The sequence below is a fragment of the Odontesthes bonariensis genome, chromosome 16, assembly GCF_027942865.1.
Source record: "Odontesthes bonariensis isolate fOdoBon6 chromosome 16, fOdoBon6.hap1, whole genome shotgun sequence".
In the NCBI taxonomy this organism is placed as follows: Eukaryota; Metazoa; Chordata; class Actinopteri; order Atheriniformes; family Atherinopsidae; genus Odontesthes; species Odontesthes bonariensis.
The window spans coordinates 23412831-23437096 of record NC_134521.1 but is presented as its reverse complement, the minus strand read 5'-3'; the positions used below and the strand labels follow the sequence as shown (position 1 = coordinate 23437096).

Genomic DNA, 24266 nt, shown 5'->3' with positions numbered 1-24266 from the left:
GATTTTCAATCAAAATTTCTGACATAGTCAGCTGTCTGATAAAAATAACAGAAAGAGATGTGAATTTGAGCAGCTTTCTTGGGAATTCGGCTTGATTAATGCGGACTTTTCTGTTTTGGAACAAATACAGTGGGCCTTTGCTCGTATAAGTGTAGTTGAGCGTTTACACGCAGGGGTAAATCAAACTTGCACCATTGGCACAATTACGGCCGGACTACCATGTTTACATGCATTTTAAAAGTCCGATTTCGGTTGGACAAAGACAGTAAATTGTTTTTCAAAATCCCACTGCAAACAAAACGAAAATATCCCTTTACACTTAAACATAACGTCAAATTCCATCATTTTTGTAATTGTTTCCATATATTAGAATTCGTTTACTGTATTTTTCCTATGTGTTTTTTATACGTCTGAAATACTTTCAGATTTCCATATATTACATTCATATCATTCTAAAAGCCACTTTGTAAAATAAATAAATAAATTAAAAAAAAGATATAGTATTTTGTTTTGCCTTGTTTAATCGGTACCTGAGGTGGTATTTTCAGATTTAATTTTAATTTTAAACTGTAACCGACCATTTCCTTAGTATGTGACAAACTTTTGAATGTTTCGTGGCTCTTTTGAGCACGTTTTTATACGGAAAGTATTAGGGCCAGGCATAAGAAAAAATATTTATATTTTGCCTGTCGAGAATAAAGTCGATATGTTGAGAATAAAGTCGGAATGTCGAGAATAAAGTCGACATGTTGAGAATAAAGTCGACATGTCGAGAATAAAGTCGGAATGTCGAGAATAAAGTCGACATGTCGAGAATAAAGTCGACATGTTGAGAATAAAGTCGAAATGTCGAGAATAAAGTCGAATTTTCGAGAAAAAAAGTCTCCTCTGGTCCATCATCTAATTACTTTATTTTCGACATTTCGACTTTAATCTCGAATGTCGACTTTATTCTCAACATGTCGACTTTATTTTCGACAGGCAAAATATAAATATTTTTTTCTTATGCCTGGCCCTAATACTCTTCCGTAGTTTCAAGCTAACTTTTCCTGAGAGAAAAAAAGACACCGAAGCGCAATAAAACTATTTTCGTCTTTGCCCTAAACCGGAACACACAATGAAATCAGCAACCCGGAGCACAGTCTTTAAGTTTTTGGTGGCAGCCGGAGGACAGTGGATGGTGTGAACGTTTCCCCTGAAGTCATGAATAATGCCTATTGAGCCGAGCACAGGGAGGTGATGTCTCTTTAAGAGGCTCAACCCTCCGCCGAAACAATCGTACAACCCCCCAACAAGTCATCGGACCTGTCAATCATCCGGTCGGTGCCCTTTGATGTCGGGACTCCTCGCCTTGTCTTCGGCTCAAATGAGCTGTTTGCTGTTGTAGTGAAACATTAGTCCTCTACCAAGCAGCCTGCCGGGGAAACGCCACATCGAAACTTTTTTCTCTTTTATGCGCTGGGGGTTTCTCTACTTTGGAGGCGCCCCAGACTGAGGAGTTTCAACAGAGAAGTCACTTTATTATTTTTATTTTATACTTTTAGTTATTGTTTCTTTCTCTCTCTTTTTTTTTTTTTTTTTTGGTAATTTTTCCTTTGAAACGAAGTGTGTAACATCGCAGGGGGGGGGAGTAGACATGCCTCAGCTCAGCAGCGGCGGAGGGGACGACCTGGGAGCGAATGATGAGATGATATCGTTCAAAGACGAAGGAGAGCAGGAGGAGAAAATCCAAGAAAACGCGTTCACGGAGAGAGACCTGGCCGACCTCAAGTCCTCTCTGGTGAACGAGTCGGAAATTAACCAGAGCCCGAACTCAGCGGTAGGTGCCACGGAGTGTGTACGAGTGTGTGATACAGACAGAGGGAGTGTGTGGAAGCTTGTTTTATTTTTTACACGGTTCTGACAAGCGTTGAATGAAGCTAAAGCGCCTACAGGGTCCCCAGGCTGTCCGAGGTTAGCGGCGGGACAGGGGGATGCGGCGGCAGAAACAAGTCAAAAACACTCCATAAAGCCTGATAAGCTCGCTATAAACTCACTCCCGGTGTTGCCACACTTGCGTGGCAGCGGGTTTTTTGTCGCTTTGTCTCATACTTCTGTGGAGTGTCTCACCTCTTTCCGTGTTTTTGTTGTCGGGTCCTTTCCAGGCGGTCAGACGGGGACAGCAGGCAGAGCAGAGGGGCTTCGCGGACAAACACCGAGAGCACCTCGAAGGTGGTAAGAAGAAAACTACAAAAACACTCACGCACTCGCTCGCATGCGACCTGAGTGGCCAGCACTCGCTCGGGGAGCGATTAAACCTCCCACTGTGTCAAAGTAAGAAATACTTTGGGGGACGGGGGGGCACGTGCTGCCGCTTTAAAATCAACTTCAAAGACTTGTTTTTTTTTTTTTGTTTGTACACAACAAAAGGTGTCCACCGTGTCATCTGCTAGCCTATGTAGTTTATCTCACATCAACCACTGGGTCAGGAGAGTTGGAGATGCTGTAAATGTCCAATGTTTTCATTTCAAAGTGGCCTTAACAAACACTAAAGGTTTAATAAATAGTCAGTATTTGCATTATTATCTTGATAGTAGCACGTTTTGCCCCTATATGTCTGTGATTAGCTACAGATGTTTGGTTTTCTTTCATTTAAATTATATTTTCTCTCTTTTTTTTTTTTTGGAGTGTAGTTTGCTCGACTTTGCCAAAAGTTTGGGGTCAACCAGAAGAGGTTTATCTTGGCTTTCTTGTCTTTACCACCCAAAAAGAACAGAGCCGCTTCGCTCCCTATATTTAGACACAATTCGAGAATCTATAGCTCACATGACAGCTTTAATTATAGGCTGCAGTCTGTTGTGTTGCTCTTTTCAGTCTTCACGAAAAAGGAAAAACGTGTTCTCACATTGTGATCCTTAGAACAAAAACCCCTCACCAGGTTCTATTTAAGGGGTCGCCACAAAAAAAAAACTCAGGGAAATCTGCTGAATTCTGCATTTGCCAGCCTGAGTGTTGCAGATCTCTTCACATTCTGCCCCTCAGCTTCAGAAAAAGCTCAGTGATGACAACTGTGGCCTTGCAGTTTAATTCTTAGCAGGTATAACCTAGTTATAGCTGACCCACAGAGGCCTCCACTGCTTAATATGGGTGGTGGTGACAATAAAGGAACACACAAGCTCGAGGAGTTCACGCCTCTCAGGCAGTAGGTGACGGCTATAACGGTTTTTGTCTGTTATCACGCAGGGATACAGCATGATGTAACCACTTGTTCGTAGCTTATCTGCTTTGCGTGCACGTTCATTTTGGATGTCTGGCTTTTCTTTCCGTTCAACCTTTTTAGCAGTGTTGTGGGAGCAAGTATGAGATTTCATTTCATTCACAGCCAAAGTTTCAGGCACAGCTTTTATTACTTCCTTAGCAACTTTCTGTTTATTTAATTTTTTTCCAGGCGAATTCGAAATGATCCCATACTGATGGTTAGATGTCAGACCACAACTTGTTTTTTTTTTTTAATTAAAAAACAAAGAGCTTTGACAAACTGGCAGTGTAAATGCTCCCATTCAAACATTTTGAGTTGTATTTGTTGACTGTTCGTACTCTTATTTGTTGTTTTTTTTTTCATGCCCTCAGTGTCCAAGCAACAAGATGGAGGCATGTACAAGTCGCCGGCGTATCCAGGGTATCCGTTCCTGATGCTGCCAGACCCCTACCTCCCCAACAGCTCGGTTTCTCCATCTGTAAGTCCACATCTGTTTTAATGCTGCTGCTGGCTGCTGTGCACTGCTCTCTGAGGCTTTGCTCTCCATCTGGCCATGTTGTGTCCTGCGATGGACTCGAGTTTTCGGCACCTCGGCTAGTGTCATCTAACATCATGTCCGAACTCCGGGCCCACGGCGTCTGGGTGCTGACAACCTTTTAGCAGTACTTCATATTGTTGGAGATGCTTTTGGGATAGTATCTCACAACAGCTGAGGAAATGAGCAGAATGAAAGACGCACGGATAGAAATGTTTTGAGGCCGCTGGCTTGGGTTTTAAAATGGAGATTTCTCTCTTTTTTTCATTTTTTTTTTCATGCTGAAGCTGCATATTGATGAACTGATTGCATTTCTTTCTCTGGTATTTTTTGGATCTCTGTGCTTCCTCATAAATTCTAACATATTTAATACGTGTATTGAACATTGGACAAAAAGAACAGTCGGAGTCAGCACACTGCTTCTGCAGCTAACATCTCTGAAGCATTTTCTAAGATTATACAGAATTTTTAATGGTTTTTCTTTCATCTGCTGCTATTTCAGGTTACATTTACTTTTTTTTTTTAGTTGCTGATTTTGTCTTTATAGCTCTGTGAGTTTTATCTATAATACATGGGTGTACACATACGTCAGCCGATCCAAAGAAATGTTGCACCTTCTTCAACCTTTCAAATCACAAAGCAGAACCTGACAGGTTGTTGTAGTTTAGTGCGCAAACGTGTCTCTTCTGGTGAAGTGAAGGCTTAAAGGTTCAGAAGAGACAACCAAAGAAAAAAAAGAAAAAGGCTCTGTCACACTAAGACGACTGTCGCCTCGCTGCAAATCAATCACAAACTTTACATGTGTTCTGACTTGTGCTGCTCACCCCCTGGCTGCCGTACGAAATAAAGCTGCATTCAGAAACGCAGCGAAATTAAATCAAAGTGCCGCAGCCTCGTGAGGTGAAGCAGCGAGGGAGCTTGTTTTTGTTCACGCCTTTGCTGAAGTTGGAATAAAATTGGTGTCGTCATCGCGGACCATTTTGCATGACGCTTTCCCTCTCTTCGAGTGTGGATGACGAGAGGTTCGGCGCGGCCTTGATGGCATCTCAGAGTATTAAACTGCTAAAACACACATCAGACAGACTCGTGGAAGGGTGCCAAGTGTGCAGTACGGCTCACCCCGCTCAACCCTTACAAAATTGATCCCAAAATCCCTTCAAGTCACCCGTAAGAACCGTGGTTATCCGTGGTTGTGCTGCGTAATTGCGCCAAACATGAGCAGTTGTAGCCCAATTCATCATTCACATTCTGTGTAATCCTGTTGCCTGAATTAACCCCCCACTGGAGCAGACAAGATGCTGCTGAACCGCTTCCATGCCTGTTTGTGGGATCTCACAGACTGTGAACCCGCTTTATCACTAAATCTGATTTGTTGCCAGAAATTCTTTGATGACACCTTGAAGTTTCTGTGCGGCTGGTTGCAGGAGGGTCATAAAAGCGGACAGTCATCACAGCCTCTCCCAGTTAGATTGATTGTCTTCCTGCGCTGTTAAGATTCCATTTTTAAGCTTTGTGCATTTTTCCTCTCAGTGTTGCAGGATCTGTAAAAGTTGTCTCATCAAGTTTTGTCAAGTATTGCTTCAGTGTTCATGCTGGACTGTGGGCTGTAGTGTGGGATATCAGTAGTTCCACCTGTTCACTGGCTTTACACTCGAAGACGTCTGTTCGTGAGACGAGCGCATGTATCTACGCCGTCAAAATCCCGTCTTCCCCGAGTCTGATATTCACAAACCAGCGCTGTGATTGACAGTTGAACTGAACGAGCTACGAGAGAGCGTCCTGGCTTCTTCCTCAAACATTTGTCTAATTGTTGTCGCACAGCGCTGCACATCCGGCATAGTGTTCGAACAACACGCCGAGCAAGTGTGTTGTATCTGTCGCTCTCTTTTAATCCTTTCCTGCAGTCCTGGTGTGCCGACCGCAGAAGCCTCTCCGAGATTGTTCTTGTTGAGGGTGGCTGGGGGGGCTTAAGGGTGCTGGCGAGATAAAGAGCACTTTCTTTCTGTGTGCATCTTTGAGACTCCACACAATGCTCTCTTGTTGCTGCTTCCCTTGTAATTAGCCCGCTGGTTGTGAGGCGGTAGCTGCGTTTTGGGCCTCTTCTACCTGACACTTGAAAGAGCCGAGTGTAGTGGTTTAGTGGGGGGGGGGATGATTGCGGCTGGAAGAGATGGATCAGAAACTGTGGTTCTGGGTGTCCGACAGGGAAAAGAAGTGTTGTGGCATTAATATGGGACGAGGTGACACATGCTCCGTCTCTGTGCGTCCATGTCTGGCTGCTGTCCGGTGTTCTCTCAGTGTTAGCTGTTCAAGAAAGTCAGGAAGCCTCTCCATTGATTTCATTTGAGTGTTAGTCTCTGACTGCTAAACACTGGTGATGCCTCGTGTTTTTGTTTCTCATTAGCAGCAGAAAACTCACAGACATTCAGTGTAGTAAGGAGGTGAGATGCAGCAAACGCATTCCAGGAGATGTAAGCAGGTTTATCAGAAGTGTTGATGCTCTGTCTGGAAATTGTAATATTTTACGGGGGCTCTCTTCGTCAACTTGTCTGCTTAGTGACTCCAAATCGGTCACGCTTGATGCAGTTATTTTAAAAAGTTACTTTTAAGTTTCACCATAAGGTCGGATGTTGATATTTTCAGACTCAATCTGTGCTGCAGAGAGATTTGTAGTTGCTTTAGAGCATAGAAAGATAGTTGGTGGCTTAATGCATAAATAAGATGAATTTATTAAATCATAAATTCTAAAGCAATCACCAATTACATTGTGTTTTCTGTCATTTAGTCTGTTTCATAACATTGTGATATGATTATCAGCACCAGATGTCTGAAGATTTTTTGCCTCGGTCTCTGCAAAAGCGCCAGGAGGAATCGAATGTTTTACAGGCCAAATTTTTATGTGTTTTTTTTTTTTTAAAGTTCTGAAATGATAGATAAAGCAATCATTCATTGCAGCCTTTGCTTTATTTGCATCCAGAAACTGTAAACTTGTGTCGTGTCGTCATCATTTACCAGCTACGTTGAGTAAAATAAAAAAAAAAACAACCTTTGTGTGTTCCCGTAAACTGCCTTAAACTGCTGAACTCATTGTGAGAGCATCAGCTGAATGACTAAATGTCAGACATTTGGTGTAGAATCTGTGTGTGTGTGTCTTTCCCTCCCCTCCCCTGGGTAAAGCGTGTGGGTTTGTTTTCATTCAGCAGATCCAGTGTAGTTTTTAAACGGGGGCTGTTTGTGCTTTTGACTGTATTTAGTAAAGCTGCAGAGGGACAGCTCGACTGAAAACTTGTCAGAGAACAGGCAAGCAGGACTGTCGGAGGTTACGTTGCATTATGCGGAACAAGAGGCAGAAAAACTTCCAACTGAAACACAATGTCTGAGATGAAGACAAATACAGATGCATTGCAAGTCCTCCTCGCGTCCTTTGTACAGACGCCTCTAATCTCGGTTGATAAGTCATTTTCTACAAAGCGGCTGCACACTGGAGAGGCCGCTGCACAGTGTATTCCCTCTTTATTCCATTCAGCGATAATGCTCCTATTACAGCACTTCATGGGACATTTTGCCCGTCAGCACATTAATGGAGATATCAGCCGTCCTTTCAGGGGCCAAAGAAGGAGATTTGTGGGATTTAGAGATACAACTAAACTCCCGCAGTTTGTTGTCTTTGGATAAAGCTTTATCTGGAGTGTATAAGACTATAAGTGTGTGTGTGTGTGTGTGCACAATGGTCTCTGTTTAAGTTCATTACACTAAGTATGTATCTAAGACTTTGGCTTTCTATTTTTTAAGTCTTCATTTGCATGTTTTCTCCTCAAGTTTGTTGCCTTAGGCTTGCGCTTGTATCCAGACTTCATAGCGACTTTTTGGGTGCTAGTGTTTGCGTGTGTGTGTGTGAGTATGTTTTAGGGCTGTGGAGATGCAGTATTTGTGTTAAACACTGGCTAAAAGTGTATTACAAGCAGTAAGTGTTTTTGAATGGATGACGAGTCTTTGTCGTCTCAGAGAGTCAAACCCGAGCAGTCAGTGATGATAAGAGCGTTTTCTTCCCTCTGCATCCATCCATCTCCCAACTGCCTTTTTGCTCTTTTGTCTTTTCCACTTTTTTATCTCTGTCCTTGTCCACGCTGTCTTCCTCACCTGATCGTGTTCGATGCATCTGTCCCCTTAGGTTTAGCTTTCTTTCGTCGTTCTCTTGCTCTCTGAGTGAGCTTTATGTTACTTGTGACCAAAAGGGTTTAAAAGAAGGGAGAAACAACAAAGCTCACCAGTTCCCTTTAATCCAGAGTTCTATCTCTGAGAAGTTTCAGAACACCACAATCAAGTAAACCTGATCAAACATGTTCTGACTCTGGATGTGGAACAGCGCAGGGACTGCCGCTGTGTAGCTGAGCTAAGGTTGAACTGCAGTGGGCCAACAAGTGTCCAGTCAAGTTACTGCTGGTTAGTAGCCGGTGATGACAGTTTGTAAAGGTGTTGTCATAAAAAGTGGACAGAGAACTGATCAAATAAATAGGAAAATCTTGGCGAAAGAGAGCTGAAGAAGTCGATCATCTCTGCATTGTGCAATGTTTTGTTTGAGGAGTTCCGCTGCTGTGCTGTGTTTAACGTAACGTCAGCCTCCAGTTCATTTTATTAACATTTTGTGTCTTTAGGATCTTTACGTTGACACGTTTTCTCCTTGAAAATCGTTATGTTAGTAGGCAGCGGGGATTATTATCTAATATTTCAGGTCTGCATCTTGAAGACCACTGTTAACCAAACACTGATTTAACATCTGCTGGATCAGTTCAATAAACCAAGCTGCACTTCCTGCCGGTGCTTCACAATAAAAGTCTTATCACGCATAAGTGAGCAGCGAACCCCGCCTGCGTCTGATGGAGGAGCGGAAATGAAGTAGTAGAAGAAGTCACTTTGGCAGATGTTTGGATTGAAACGGCGTGACGGCTCAGCTCGTTGATTTAAGGTGACGAAGCTCTCAGTGGAGTCAGCGGAGCTCTCTGGGCAGACCGGGTCGGCTTACCCCGTCTGCAGGTCATTGTGTGGATGCTGAAACTAATATCTGATATTCGGCTGCAGTTTTACTCGCTGTCAGAGAGGCTGTGAAACTCCGTGTGATGTGGAAGCTGTGGTCACGCAAAGACGTCAGCAAGCTCTGAAGACAACACACCGCTCTGAGGCACTTTCCCGCTCAGAGTACCTGGACACTGACTGTAAATGGCTAACTGTATTACCCGCTTTCTTTGGGATAACAGTAAATGTTTGATTTGGTTGTTGTTTGACAGTACGCAGTCAGTCAGTGGAATTTTCAGGCTGGTGTTGTGCTCTGTTGTTGTCTCATTTGGGGGAATTTCTTGCTCATTTGACACTTCATTTCACAGACCAAAATTGAAAATTGACAGGAAGACTACTGAGAGGCAGTTTACTTGTTTGGGAAAGGGAAACGCTGTCATTTCTAAGACGCTGAAAGGCTCAGCTCAGACGTTTGTTTCTGAAAATTTCAAGTGTCCCAGCCTTCAAAATGCCCCTTCATGGTTTTGTCTTGAAAGGTTTTTTTTGTTTGTTTTGTTTTCAGTTTGTCTTTAGCACATAAACTTTTTCTGCCTCTTCTTCCTCGTGTCCATTCAGAAATCAGCTGCTGTGGCAGACAAGCTCCCCTCCCCATCTCCTTTCTCCTCCTCCTCCTCCTCCTCCTCCTCCTCCTATCGCCCAAATAATACGAGGTCGATCCTCCAAGATCAAGGGGATGGCATGTGTGTGTGCAAGTCTCTAGGATCTTGCCACTTCCTTGTTTCCCATTGTACTGTGGTGTTGACAGGGGGGTTGTTCAGTCTTCTTCTAGTCCCTTTGTAAACAATAGCAGCAACATAGGCTGAGGCCTCCCTAATCCCCTTTCCCCCACACACACACACACACACACACAGACCCAGGGACTGGGATGAGCAGCACTGGGGCCTCCCTGCCTCTGACTGGCTACGATAAGGACCCCGAACACTCGGATTTAAGAGGCCTAAAAGAAAAGCAGCTTTCACTAGCATGCAGCAGAAGCTGAGAGTCTGCGTGGAGAGCTTGCATCTCCTCTGTTTTTAAGAGTTTCTTTCCTTGAATATTAACAAACACTGATTTTAAAGTGACGTCCATGTCATGTTCCCCTATTCGAGCTGTCCTTGTGACAGTTTCTAAAGAAGATTTAGTTTACAATGTGCAACAGAACTTTGGGGGTGAAGGATCTGGCACAGTCCCAATTCCCCATTGTTGTCAAGTGTGTAACTGCAAGATTATGGTTGTATAAAGTCCTAGGATTATTGACTGAACTGTGGCTGTTCCTGCCCAAAATGAAATTTGTTTACATAAACATGACATGAGATCCACTCTTGATTGCAACAAAATTAGGAAGCCATGAGCAACCTTCACTTTCAAAGCTGTTCTCGCTGAAATATGGAGTGAGTTTCACCAGTTTCCTGACCTACAGAGATCAGAAGTACGGATACATCTTGGAATAGTTTTAATTCTGAGTTTACTTGCAGATTTTCTTATTTAATCAACTGTTTCCTTTTCTGAATAGAATATCAAAAAGGGTTCAATTTGCCTTCAACAAGTTCCCAAATGCATGATGGAGAAGCCAAAAATATTGAATAAACTGTCCTAGAAAAGAGAAAAAAAATAAAAGATTCCCCTATTTACATTTCGGATTCATTTCTGCTTGATAGATGAAGCTTTTGATGTCCACCAATGCAAATGTTCAGTCAGTCCAAGGCAGACCAAAGCCTCCGCTGCTTCCAAGACCGGAAATATGAGCAAAAGATCAAACTAGATGAGGACCAAGACAGATAAATAGATTTTAAAGGGGGGAGAGCTACAGAAGTAAAAAAAAAAAGAGCCTTATAGAGGGAGGGGAAGAGGAGGGAGGAAGATTAAAATACAAATGACCATAAGAGCCTCCTCATCGCCCTGCTGGCTTTGAAGTAGCGGGGCTGTGAAGGCACCTGAAGAGAAACTGTTCAGAAGAGTCTTTCAAGAGGCGGAAGTGTTTGAAAGAATATCAGGAGAAGAAAAAAGCCTTTGGATGGCCCCGAGGTGTTTATACCTGTAATTATTCATCCACTTATTTCTTTCCGGCACGGAGCGAAGGTGGGGCGGGGGAAGTGGTGGAGCAGTAAAAGACAGGTGTTAGCAAAGGAAGTGTGGGTTTGTTTGATTATTATTAACTCTTATTATTTTCTCTCTTCTACATATTCAGACTTGTGAATACAGGCAAAACGGCACGTGTCGGCTCAGCTGTTTACACAGAGCATCTCTGAGCTGACTGTCAGGCTCGCTCGCCGTGATGCTCTGCTGCAGTTGGTACAAAATGCAGATGAAAACGAGCTTCTAATGGTTGGTTCCCTCGTGCGCTGTTTTCTCAAACGAAGACCATATTTTCCGTCATTCCTCCCACACTTCCTGTCACCAAGAGGATGCTAGAGGTCAAACACCTTGAAAGATTTTTTTTTCTCCACTAGTCAGTCAGTTCCCATATATATAACCAGCTATTGAGCAGCATTTCAGTTAAACTGATCCGAAGCGATAAAACCGCTCAGATCTGATCAGATTGAAATAGAATTCTATGTTTCATCATCCATCCTGTAGTCTGGTGCGTGCTGTTTTAGGTTTGTGTTTTTGTGCTGTGTGTGAAAGTCATTTCATTTAATCGGAGAGGATACGTGATGTGTTGAAAGTTGAGTCTGAGACACCCTGTGTTTGGAAATAAATACATTCATGGTTTAAGAGAGCGTGAAAATGGCAATAAATGCTGAAATAATGGGATGGTGGTTCAGAGTCAGCGGCATGGAAGCAAGGAGACTGAAACAAAGAAACCCAACAAGAAGTTTCAAACAGCAGCTCTTTGCTTGGGCCCCTCTGTTTGAGTGGTCTTCAAGAGGTGTGTGTGTGTGTGTGTGTGTGTGTGTGTGTGTGCGTGTGTGTGTGTGTGTGCGTGTGTGTGTGTGTGTGTGTGTGTGTGTGTTTGTTTGTGTGTGCGTGTGTGTGTGTGTGTGTTGCAGGATGTTGCACCCAGGTGAGTCACTGGCCTGTGGAGCGAAACCTTGCAAAGTTTCTCCTGAGCTGAGCTGTTGTTTACAGAGTGAGCTGCCCAGACCTCCCAGATATGTGTTCTCAGCTTGGAGTTAATCAGTGACAGCGCTGTCACTGCAAACACCAGTAGATGGGAAAACACACGCATTTCTGCTCAGTCATGCCGCACCTATAGTTGGTGTAAAAATGTGAAAAATAGCATATTTAATGGTGAATCTCTGAGATACCTTTGGGTTCCGTGTTCCGACCGTTTCCTAAGAATTGGTGGATCTAAAAAATGAGTCCCGAGAGCAAGGTTTCCACCTGTCTCGGTTTGTGGCATCCAACTGTGGTGGGAATAAAAAAGGGACTGATCACATAATATACTAGCTCAGGGGAAACTTTTGCACCATCAGGGCTGCACGGTGGGGTGTGGTTAGCACCGTTGCCTCAGAGCAAGATGTTTCAGGGGCAATTGTAAGTAACGGTTCTCTTCAGGTACTCTGGCTTCCTCCCACTGTCCAAAAAGGTTCATTAAAATAAGTTGGTGACTCTAAATTGTCCCGAGGAGTGAGTGTGAGCATGCTTGTTTGTTTGTCTCAGTGTGGCCCTGTGATGGACCGATGAGGTCCAGGGTGTACGCCGCCTCTTGCCTAATGACAGCTGGGATAGGCTCCAGTCCCCCCCAGTGGCCCTAAATTGGATTAAGCAGGTATAGAAAATTGATGGATGGAAACCACAATCAGTTTGTGTGTTAAGCAGCTTCCCAGAACGGGCGACATGCCTCTATACACAGAGACCCTGATAGAAGAGTTTGTAGGTTAGTTGGCCAAACATACAACCTGCTACCAGGCCGGATCCCTCCTGTGTCCTCGCTCAGTGAGGGGTTCCAAAGTACACTGACCAGTAAACGGCTTTCACCCGGTTTGGACTGATACACACACAGTTGTTTTTTTTAAAGAAATTTACATACATTGTAAAGCCTTCTTGCAGCTTTGTTGCCTAGAAAATCTTTTCCTCCAGTTGGAATTGGCCCGTACTTTCCAAGAAAAGCAACAAAGGAAGCCAAATCATGTGCAACACCAGTTCTTTTCTTTGCTTTGTCTTTAACGGGATGAGTTTCATGTCACATTCAAGTGATGTGAAATTCAAATGAGTTTCAAATTTTCTTCATTCCTGATTTAAAAGAATAAATCCTGGTAATGTTGGGGGCTTCACTCTGCGCTTGTTGATGGACAGGTGAGGTAGATTTATAAGATTATTATTTGCATATAATGCTAAATGCTAAAGCGCTTACATGTTTTTATTGAAGTCAAAATAAAGTTAAAAACCAAAGCACTGCAATGCTATCCCTGCTGGCATTCGGCTTGATCATATGCTGAATCTTTGTAAACTCTCAGGCTTTTCTGCCAGCCAATCAGTCGAGGAGTCATTTTTGAATTTATCGACAGTAATTAAAGGAGAAGCCACCTTAATTGACCGTTGGCAGGGAAGCCTGCCTGATCTCACAGGCTTCCCTTTCAGTTAATAATCTGGTGACCTGATCAATGACTTACAAACAGTTTCGCAAAGGATTTGACTGATAAAGTGTCATCACTGTGGGTGTTTCAAAGTGAACAAACGTCCTGTAGTTAGTGTGTTGATGTTGGCAGCTGATAATGTCCTGTAACGACTTTCCCTCCTTCAGACCTCAGCCTCCACAGCTGGCCTTTATCATCATTTTAATATGCACGTTATTAAAATAGTGTTGGTAAAAATAGTCGACTAAATGAAACTCAAACCCCATCCTCCTCCACCCCTCTCCACACCGGGCCCGTGGCTGTGCCCAGACCAGCTGGAGCCTCCACAGCCGCATGAGGCAGCCCAGCACACATGGCTGTGATCTAAAACACACACACACACTCACACACACACACACACACACACACACACACACACTGGAGCACACATCTAATCGTCCCTCATATGAAGATCAGATTTGGTGGAAAGGAAGTAGACAACACTTTCCTTTAAATGTATACACATATGACACATACTCGCTGCTGACACTTAGTGAAAATCACACTCGGTTACAATGCAGATAAACACACCCGTGCAGTAAATAACTCAAATCTAATAGTATAGATTGTGCTGCATGTCTTCACTTGTTTCTTCACTCCTTATTCACACGGACACACGAATGTAAAGGGTCCGCCCATTTCAACTGTTCTGCTTGTACATGTGATGGTGCGCTTCGGCGTCGCCATCAAATAGCTTCTGTTTGCCCCTCTTCAACCGAGCTCGAAGTGTTCTGTCTGTTCCTGCAAAAGGAAACAGCAAATGCAGATCCCTGTAGAGGTTTTGAAGTGGCATATTAGAGAGCACTCACAACCACCGTCATCCAAAATGCCAAACGAGGGATTATTTTCGGAAGCATGTTGTTTGTCGCTCCAGTAGATTTCAAGCCTGCGGTGAAACAAAACCAAAAGCTGCTAATAAAATAAACATGCATGGTTATTTACTTACTTATGGTAACATTGCCCTCTGCTGCCCTGCATAGTTTCCTCAGAGTTGTCATAAAACCTCTCTAAAACTGTAACAGCTGCAGGTCACATCTTCTGCCCTTCCAAACAAATGCACATCTGATTCTGGAGGGGGACGAAAAGAAAATGAGTTGTTGTATGCCTGCCAGCCTGGAAGCATGGTCCGAGCAAAGTTAGGCCGCAGGATCGCTTTGTAGCCGCTAACAATGTCCAGGGCACTTCAATTAGATCAAACTGTTCTGAGGTCTGATCATTTTCCAATTTACAGCTGCAGTGCCAGTCAGCTGATATGTCATGTGACTGCCACCCCCCCCCCCCCCCCATAAAACGAGTCCTTTAGTGCATTTTTCTGTTGCATCTGGAGGAATGCAGCAGCAGCATCAACCCGGGAGCGTCACCTAGACATAAGACATTTACAACATCCGCTATTGGTTCCCACAACAAACTTCTGAGCAGGATCTTAAGGGCACTTGACATTTGTAACAAGTTGTCATTTGGTCTCGGTGTGATGTTCTGCATCAGATCTAAATCAGGCCTTCAGGGCATCCTCCGGATAACGTGGCTTTTTCTCCACCGCCCCATCGGGGACGTCAGGACTCCTCTTTGATGACCATTGAACTCGGTGTTGTATGTTTGTATGTTTGAGCAGCTGTACAACAATTTGTACAACAAATTTCGTTCCCCACATAAATGGTGGTGAGTCCTGCTCCGTGAGGTATGCGCTTGAGTATGTCACAGGACATCTGGGTTCAGTCATTGGTTGGACATATATCTTGAAAGTTGGCTTGTGGTTATCTTTCAGCATCCCAAATTTTGTGGGACATTTTGTGGATGTCCGTGGGACTCTGATCGTTCTTAGCACGGAACATCACCACTGCGAACACAGAGTTATACACCAAGTCAACAGTTGATTTAGCTTTAACAGAACAACAAAGCTTTGTCAGTGTTATTAAGTTCAGCTGTGAGTAATCTGTGACGTCTTCACATTTGACCATCAGCAGCCAGCTTGATATTTATACTGGGACTTGAGTGCCCGTTCCAGTCATCCACAGCACGAAATGTATCAGCTGGCTGGGTAGAAACGACTTTTAAAGCTGCTGGTGTGCGCTCTGTTTCTTCTGATGTCCCGTTGTTAGAGATGATGAAGCCGCCCCGTTGTGAAACAGAAGAGAAAGAACAGAATGAGCCAAATAAAGACTTGCTTCTTTAGCTCTTATGTCACACTCCTGTGTCCATGTGTTGTTGTTTTTTTTTTTCAAGCCAGAAAAGGGAGGAATTCCCTCTGCAACAGGCTTCCTCATAAGGAGCTCATTCATGCGTCAAATTGATTTCCTACCTTTGTTTGGCCCTGTTTTGTCAAGTATGCAGAGATACTCATCCCCATGTTTTGTGGGCATGGCAAAGTCTTTTCCTTTGGTCTACAGAGAAAAAGCCCCGAGGCCATAAAGAGAGGCAACACTCACGCACACTCACAGATGAGCACGCGATGGGGGCTTATTTGTGCTGTCAGCATTCATCCTGGGATGGAGAATAAGTCAGCTGTACTTTGGATAGCTGTGTTAGGATTTCGGAGTTTGTAGAATGAGAGGTCAAGGAACAGGAATAAGCTTCTGGGGGGTGAAAACAAAGGCATTAAGGAGAAGAAGGAGAAGCTTTAATGTCAACAAGGTTGATGTCTCTGACAGCTTTGTGTGTATCAGGAAGTAATGATGCTCATTAAGCATCTTTATTCAGTGTTATGGTGTGTGGGGGAGTGTGTCAGAAGATGTAAATCAGCTTGGGTGAACGTTTTTCAGGGCCAACCAAAAACTATAGCAACTGTGATATGTAGAGCACTGTGGTCCGTTTGAGTGAGCGTGTGTGTGTGTGTGTGTGTGTGTGTGTGTGGGGGGGGGGGGCGTCCGTGACAGTGTTGCACACCGTACAGGACGTGTGTGTGGGAAACACTGTATGCACACCAAGGACAGATGAAAGGGAGGAGGTGGGTGGGCAGGAAGTGAACAACAAAAGAAACATCTGATTTATCAGATGGGTGCAGATTGAGCTGATCGCATGGAGGAGAAAGACGATGGAGAGGGAAGAGAAAGTGGCTGCAGTGGAGTCTGAGAGGCAGAGAGAGTGATGGAGAGAGCAGAAGAGAACAATGACGGAAAGAGATAAGTGCAGTAGCGGAAGGGAGTTAGCAGTAAACAATGAGAAGCCGGTAACCGCGCTGTGCACCTGGTACAACAAAACCACAGCCCCAGTTGAAACAGACTCAGACATCTTAAGAACACCTTTAACCGTTTCACCACCGCACTCAAGGAAAAGAAGCACAGATCCAGGGCTAATTTGACTCTCGAAAGTCACTTTTTACTTTCAACAGTAGGAAGTGGACCTGTTTGAAGTAACCAAAGAGGGCCGCGGGGTTGCCACAGACAAAATGATGGAGGATCATTTTCACAGGCTCAATTTTTGGTTCCCTGCCTGCATTGAGAGTACAGACAAGTTTAGTGCTGTAGTTTCTATTCACCACACGAATATTAGGCTTTTATGAAACACCACTTAGGAAACATCAGAATTTTATCTTCACTGATGCACGAGAATCACAATCTTGCTGATAGTTGTCTTGTTCTTAAACCAGATGTTTCCTTGCCACACAGACAGATTGAGAGCACCACATCCCTCTTTCTTTTTTTATTTGATTTGATATAAACACCAAAAATGCGACATCTGACTCAAAAACATTATCGGCGAACATCTCCTGCACTAAGGTCACACGCAGTGGTTCTCTTAGGTCATATAATGCACTCTAAAGTATTCAACATTGTTGCACTCGAGGGTGACAGATTAATTTCAAGAGAGATGGCGGCCAAAAAGTAGAAATGTAAGACTTGACATGAAGATTATTAAATTGCTCCGTGCAGCTGCTAACAACTGGCACTGAAACTTTCTACCAGCTGAGATGAACCTGCTATGAAGTCTGTCTCACATAGGCCTAACACAGAAAGTTTAGATGCGCTAAAATGGCACATGAAACGCTCTTAAAAGCGGTATCCCATGATTTGAAAATCGTTCTTCTCGAGCTAATGATGCTGACATTTAATCCCGGACCAGCAGGTCAGCTCGTCCTCTCGCATTTAGAAGAGAGATAAAAGATGAAGAGTTTGTTGCTGTTGTTGGTGCAGCAGCAGAGCACCTGCTTCACTCAAAGGGGGGACAAAAAGTCCAATTTAGATGCACACCAGAATGACTTTCAGTTTCAGTTAAAGAGAATATCAGCAGCAGTCATACAGATCAAATCAGAGTTTTTTTTCTTTATAGAGAAACAAGTTTTTGTCGCTTGAATTTGACAAGTATATTGAAGAAAGATGTTTATTTGGCAGGAATTCAAGCTCAGTTGTATAATAAAAGCTCATCTAAATTATTTAGATACTAAGATCTGATTGAAATGAAGAAACACAAGTATTTCCAACAATCTCAGTTCTCAGTTTACATGTTCTGTTCGGTCAGATGAACCCTGAGCTGACTGCCGAATCCTCGTTTGATCGGGCAGATGTCATATTGCGACATGTTTTTATTTTGCATTCAGAAGGAATGGTAGAGGACAGGCTCGGTTCTGACAGGCAGACATGCAGTCAGTCAGACAAACAGTCTCCATCAATGATGTTTTTATGGTCCCCATGCGGAATCATCCCCCAGACAGGAGCAGATTTACAGCAGGCAAAGGCACAGTCAGCCCATTGTCAGGACCCCAGAGGACTTGCTGGCTCCTCCACTGAGCTGCAGAGCTAGGCGACCCTCATTCCGTCACACTTCTTTGTCTCGCATTTGTTCTTTTGCTCTTAGTCTCACTTGTGCAGTTCATCTCCCACTCTAATTTCTTTTCTGTTTTGCTTTTCAAATGGTCCCCGAGGCCCAATTCAACCAATTAAAGGCAGTCAGAACTCTGACACTGTCTCCAACAGGCAGCGCCGCTTGAGTGCCATCCAGGCTCCAGTTGGTCCCCTGCAGAGTCGCAGTAGTCCCAGGCCAGTTGGGGAAATACTGGCTTCAATTAGGCATCCATTAGCAAAACATCAAGTCAGCGGTATGTTGTTGTGATTGAGCGAGGAAGAAGAGCGTTGATCTTATTGTCTCCATCTCTTTTCCTTTTATGACGTCTCTGGAGGCATTTGGGAACGTTTCAATCATTTTAAACTCATCATGACAAAGTTGTATGGATGTACAGCTTAACTGTCCAAAATTGTGGGAGAAGCTAGACTAAAAAAAAACATACACGTGATCGAGCCTGGCCACAGGAGATGGGTTTTGCATCTTTCAATGAAGGCTCCGCTCAGAAGTTTCGGAACAAAGTTTATGGACTTGTTGACAGAAGTTTTGGATTTGCAAGCAAGATTCTACATGCAGTCGAATTATTGTGCTTGACTTGATCATAAAGAAGTAAAAGTAACTGGAATTGTGGAGTGTACAGGAGGGAGGATTATTTTGTAAAACTATCGGGTAAAGTACATACAGTTAAATAACAGTGGTTGTATCACAGACGAGCATAAACACATACCAGTGTTGACATGCTTGCAGATTTAAATGCTCCTTTTTAGTGAACAAATATAGGAAGTATTGTATGTTCTTAGCAGTATTTACTAGTGACAAAGTCTTCCTAAAAACAAGCAGCTATTTTGTTGTAGTTATGTGGATTCAAATCATTAAAAAAAAGAAGTTAGTTCAACTGTGTGACTTCTACAGCCAACCTAACATTTCATGTGTTTTACTATATTTTCTGTATTTTTGTTTGTTTTCTGGCATTTTTTTGGACAGCACCTCCTCTGTGCAGAGCGTGTGAGCAGAATTTGACAGCTGCAGACCTTGTTTTCTCTAATGGCTGCCGTTTTAAAGCTCCCAGCCTCAGCAGAGGAGTGAGACTTCCATTTTACATTTGCTATAAAACCGTACTCAGGGCAGAACTTCACTACGTTCAGGCTAAACAACTCTCTGATACGCAGGTCTCTCTTGCTCTGTGTGTGTGTGTATGTAAGTGCACTTTGACTTTGTATATATGTGTGTGTGTGTGTGTGTGTGTGTGTGTGTGTGTGTGTGTGCTTATGTGTGAGTGCGAGAGCGCTTGTGTTTGTTGTGTACAGTTTAGCAAGGTTGTGGTTTACCATGGAAAATAAAGGCCTCGAGTGTCATTGTCACCTGAACAGCACACACACACACACACACACACTCACTCGCGCGCACAGAGGGCTCCTCCCTAACTGTGTGCGTCTGTTGTGTGTTGGTGGAAAATTTTAAAGGTTCGCTTGCTCAACTGCATCTCCTTTTTCCCTTGTACCACTTTAGAAGGAGGAGAAGACCTACAATGGAAAATTGTTTATAACTGAAAAAGATAAGTAGAAACGGTACGTGGTTAAAGGCGATGTCGTTGCACAACTGTTATGAAAGAAATGACTACTCCACCCTGAAGTTGCTTTTTGAGGGCAAAACTGATAAAGATGCATAAATATTCACACGTAGCTCTCTCCACAAGCCTTAATGGAGGATACGACTTGTTTTAAAAGCCATCAAGTCAACAGTTATCATGGAAAAATGATAACTTACATCCAGGTGCTCAACAGCAAGCCTTTGAAATCAAAAAGCTCGTCCTGTTGCATGAAAATATCTTTAAACACGCCGGTTGGTGCCGGATGAGCCACTCAGTCATAAACCAGTATTGGAAATATGTAATTGGTTGAAGGCTGCTTTGCAGCAGCACCAACGGGATCGGAGCGACCGAGCTATTCCGACCGTGTAGCTGTGACCTGTGGTTTATGTAACTGAGAACGGCATGCAGAAAGAGAAAGGTCCTCAGAGCAAAGAAGATGTGGCGCTGAGATGCAGATAGTGAGTATCAGTTGAAACTTTTTATTTTTATTTAAAGAATAAAAAGAAAGGGTCCTGCAGCAGTCGGATGATTAATCAATAGAATTGTTTCGCTGTTAACATGGATTTAGGTTAAATGAGAGGAAAAAAAATTAATAAATCAAAGCTACCTCTCTGGATTTTAGCAACTTACAATCACAAAGCTAATCAGGATTAAAAGTAGTTAACTTTTTGGACTGAAACAGCGACACAAAAGAAATGTTAGAAAGTGGTGCATTTCTGTTCTTCTGATAAGGAGCCATTTCCCTTCACCAGTCCTTTCTCTAGTCTAGTCCATAAATCATGTTTGTGCAGTGCTGTACGTGCTGTGCGCTGCATGTTGAGACCATCGGCTCACATCGCAGAGCGGTTCGAGCCCGGAGGCGAAGCGGGCCTGCTGTCGGTTAGCCACTTGGCTCTGGTGGACCGGTGCTGAGAGGGGAGAGGCCCGGGAACAATTATGGCTTGGTAGGAGTGACGGAGCTGAGCCAGGCAGCTGCTGGTTGCTCTCTGAATATACAGGGTTCGTTCGTGTGTGTTCAGGGGGCGTCGAGAGGGAGCGATGCTCTCATACACGACCGCATATTTACATTACAAATCCTGGCTAAACAATTCAGCGGACCACAGACGCAAACATCAGGCGCTTTTATCGACAGGATGGATAAGAATGAGGGAGGGATGGGCGAAAGAATGCAGGGACGAGGGCCCAAATACAAAAGAGTCTAAATGTGTGGATGGCTGGATGGATGAGTGACAGGAATAAAGCAGTTGACTCTTAAAGGACCCCACCACTCCGTGGTATCAATTTATTTTTGGATATGACAAAAATCAGTTTGCAGCCTTAAAGCTGAATAGCCTGCATTCATTTCAGAACTGATTTTAAGATATTGTTTGGTGTATGAAGCTGTTAGAGTCACTGGATTCCAAAGCCCAAGGAGACTTCTTGAACTTCTTATTATATTTAAAAGGATCGCCTTTGCTACAAAAACATCTAAAATCTCAAAAAAAATCTCAATTAAGTTTTTTTAATTAATTAAAATCATCCTTTAATTAATACTTTTTTTTTTTGTCATTATTACCGCTCTGAAATTGAGTTTAAGTGTTGATTCGTGGGAAGTGTATGCAGAGCAACACCTGAGACTTTACCCTGCTGACTGTGCCCCCCACCACCACCACCTTACAGAGAGCTGCAGGAGCATCTGACACAGAAAAGCCTTCACAGCTTCAGTTCCTACACGGTGCCCAGAGGGGAAATTATAGGATTCACACTTCAGGATTTATAGTATTAGCTGTTACGTGAGAAGAGACAGTAACCGTGCAGGGGTGAGCAGATGACTAAATCTGATTTGAAGGCAGAGATCGTCTCGTAGAGCCAGCCGCTTTATTTTGGGGTGGTAATTGTACAGTGTGGGGAAGCCACCACGTTATTTATACTGATGATCGATAGGAGAATATCAACTATAGCCATGTTGGCCCAACCGGGTAGTTTGGCAGACATTCTGTAAAACACAGGCTTCTTGGGAAGCTCACACACACACACACACACACTTACACACACGGACAAAAATATGCACAAACATACAAAGAAACACACATACATTCAGTATTCCAATGAAAATGTGGATGCGCACACATACACACGGACAAGCACATGTGGTGCACACACACACAAAGATGAAGAGTGGTGACAGGCGGCCTTCTGTGATGCTGCTGCACAGCGAGGCCTCCTGGGCCTCTGCATGCAGCTCTGCGGTGAAACGCACCAGTGCTGGCTCTCGCAGGGTTTTGGACAAGCTCCACATGTGGTCAGCTGGATGGTAGCGCCCTCGCTTCATGCACCTCACGTGACTCCCTGTGGAGCGGTGCTGTGTCGAAAGCCTGTTAAAAGAATGAGAGAAAACTCCTTTCTCCTTTCAGTCGTAAAAGATCGGATTCAAACTAAGAAATAGCGCGTGGTGACGAGGAGCTGCTGGTTGTGTGTGAGGGGACATTGTTACATCTTTAAAGTAATGAGGACTTCGTGTGGTCATTTTGGGGGTCTTTTGTAACAAGTCGCTGCTGTAAATTTACAAGAAAAGGCAAAGTTCTAGATACACAGTGAAATATGAATCACCGGCAGTCCGTGATCTCTCACTGCACCCCCTCCACCCACCCCCCATTCCCCCCGGGTTAAAGTCAGTCTTGCAGAATAAAAACCCGAGTCTGCACGGTCAGGCCTGGTGGGGAGTGCATCTCTTCTCTCCAGCACCTCTTTGAGTTCCTTGAGATAAAAGCAGCTTGTTCAGCATCAAATCGATGGGCCCATCAATGGTAACATCTCCGGAAGATTAAAGAGAAGCTCACTCAGGCAGCAAGGGAAGCTGGGGTGCTAATACGGTACAAGACCTGGCCAATGCAAAGGGGCTTAATTGATGTGCAGAGGGGAGATGGATAAAAAGGTGGGAGGTGACGACGTTGTAATGGGGTGGGGTGTGTCGAGGTTCCTTTTGTAATGTCTTATTTCTTTTTATTCCTCCATTAGGAGGAGACTCATTTGTCTATGCATGTGTTGCGCATACCGTCCACCTTTTTATAGGCGTGCACTCAGCCCGGCACCTACCTGTGTGCTTGTACATTAATAATTCTAACTTTGTAGTTTTTTTTGCTCCAGTTCTTGTTCAGAGGCTTTCATTATGCTGCTCATCTGCTTTTTCAATTTTGTTTGTAGCATCAATAGGCATAAAGCATGCATCTCCTGAACAACATTATGATCATCTATATGCAGACACAGTGGGGGGGGGGGGAATAAATAATAAATATAACGTGGAGGAGAGTCGGAATCACTCGTTGGTGGCTTCATTTCATTCACACTTATGGGAATTTTTGTTAGTAGTCATGTGTAGATGTAGATGTGTTTTTTTCTGAATCCTGCAACTACAATTTTACAAGAAATTTAAATGATAGACTTATTTTCAACATCTCGTCCGGGTGCTTAGGTAGGACTGCCGTTCTGCTCTGACATGGATCATTTCCTCTCACTTCTTCCCAACTCCTACCAGAACTCATCAGAGCCCCTGGGTCCAAAACAGAAAGCTGACAAAACTCCGCTTGCATCCTTTCAGCCACTTTGTACCCACTCAGATATGTATAAAAAAAAAAATTAAAAAAAAAGAAGCTTGTAAATGAGAGCAGCATGTCGGGTGGGGGGTGTAGTTAGGGAATGTACAAGGCACTGAAGTATCCTTTCATATGGAGGAGGAGACCACAGGATGGAGCCTGCACTGAGCTGGTCTGTGTGGTTGTGTTTGTACGCTCTCTATCTGAAGCCACATCAGAGCCCTGAGCCATGTGTAATGTGATCTGGATGGGCAGAGGAGGGTCCCTCCCCACCGCTGGATTCAGAAGAACCGCCGCTGAGGTGCAGCGCCGGGACGGGTGGTCAGTGATGTAAGACGGCTCGTGGTGGCAAACAATTATGGCTGCGTTTGTGTGTCACTGTGTTGCCTTTTTCTTCTTTTTTCCCCCCCGATCTATTCATATTCCTGGTTCTGTGTTCTTAAATCTCTCGTAACCTTCCCTTATTGCGCCATTGTCTCGTGTGTGAAACTAGCTTTTTGTTGAAGCTGTGGACATGTGTTTCTTTTTTCTTTTCTTTTTTTGAGCTGAGCAAGTAAAAGGCGACACAATCTACAAGAGCAATAAAGTCAAATATGACAAACTCCTTTTAAAAGAGTAATTAGTATTGCTTTTTATTTCCATTTCTTCATTTGATTTTTAAAGTGAATGCAAAGGATGAAGAATTCTTCAGCTGTCTTGCATGTTCTGCTCTTCTGAGGCCTATCTGAAGGTGATGCTAATAAGTTCTGGTCTGGTAAAACATTGCTTTGATATATGAAAGGGATGGAATTCTGTGTCCTTTGCCCATCGTGGCCAAAAAAGTCTGATTTTAACATAACAGTCCACAGGACTTGTGCCCAAAATGCCTCATTTTCAAACTTCTGATGCAGAATGTTGTGGTGAGGACGCAGGAAGTTTCTTCTGTTGACACCTCCACGGTGGT

At 43.7% G+C, this 24266-nt stretch overlaps 1 protein-coding gene across 9 annotated transcripts in view; it reads left to right on the top strand.

Annotated features, from left to right (window-relative positions):
- The first annotated feature begins 1346 nt into the window (after positions 1-1346).
- The window catches only part of tcf7 (transcription factor 7), a 67315-nt gene continuing 44395 nt past the window's right edge, over positions 1347-24266 (top strand). For all 9 annotated transcript variants that reach the window (XM_075486648.1, XM_075486647.1, XM_075486646.1 and 6 more), the window contains exons 1-3: positions 1347-1819; positions 2145-2214; positions 3610-3716. In XM_075486648.1, coding sequence (XP_075342763.1) covers positions 1637-1819; positions 2145-2214; positions 3610-3716 — 360 coding nt within the window. In that variant the 5' untranslated portion in view covers positions 1347-1636. The remainder of the gene's footprint in view (positions 1820-2144; positions 2215-3609; positions 3717-24266) is intronic.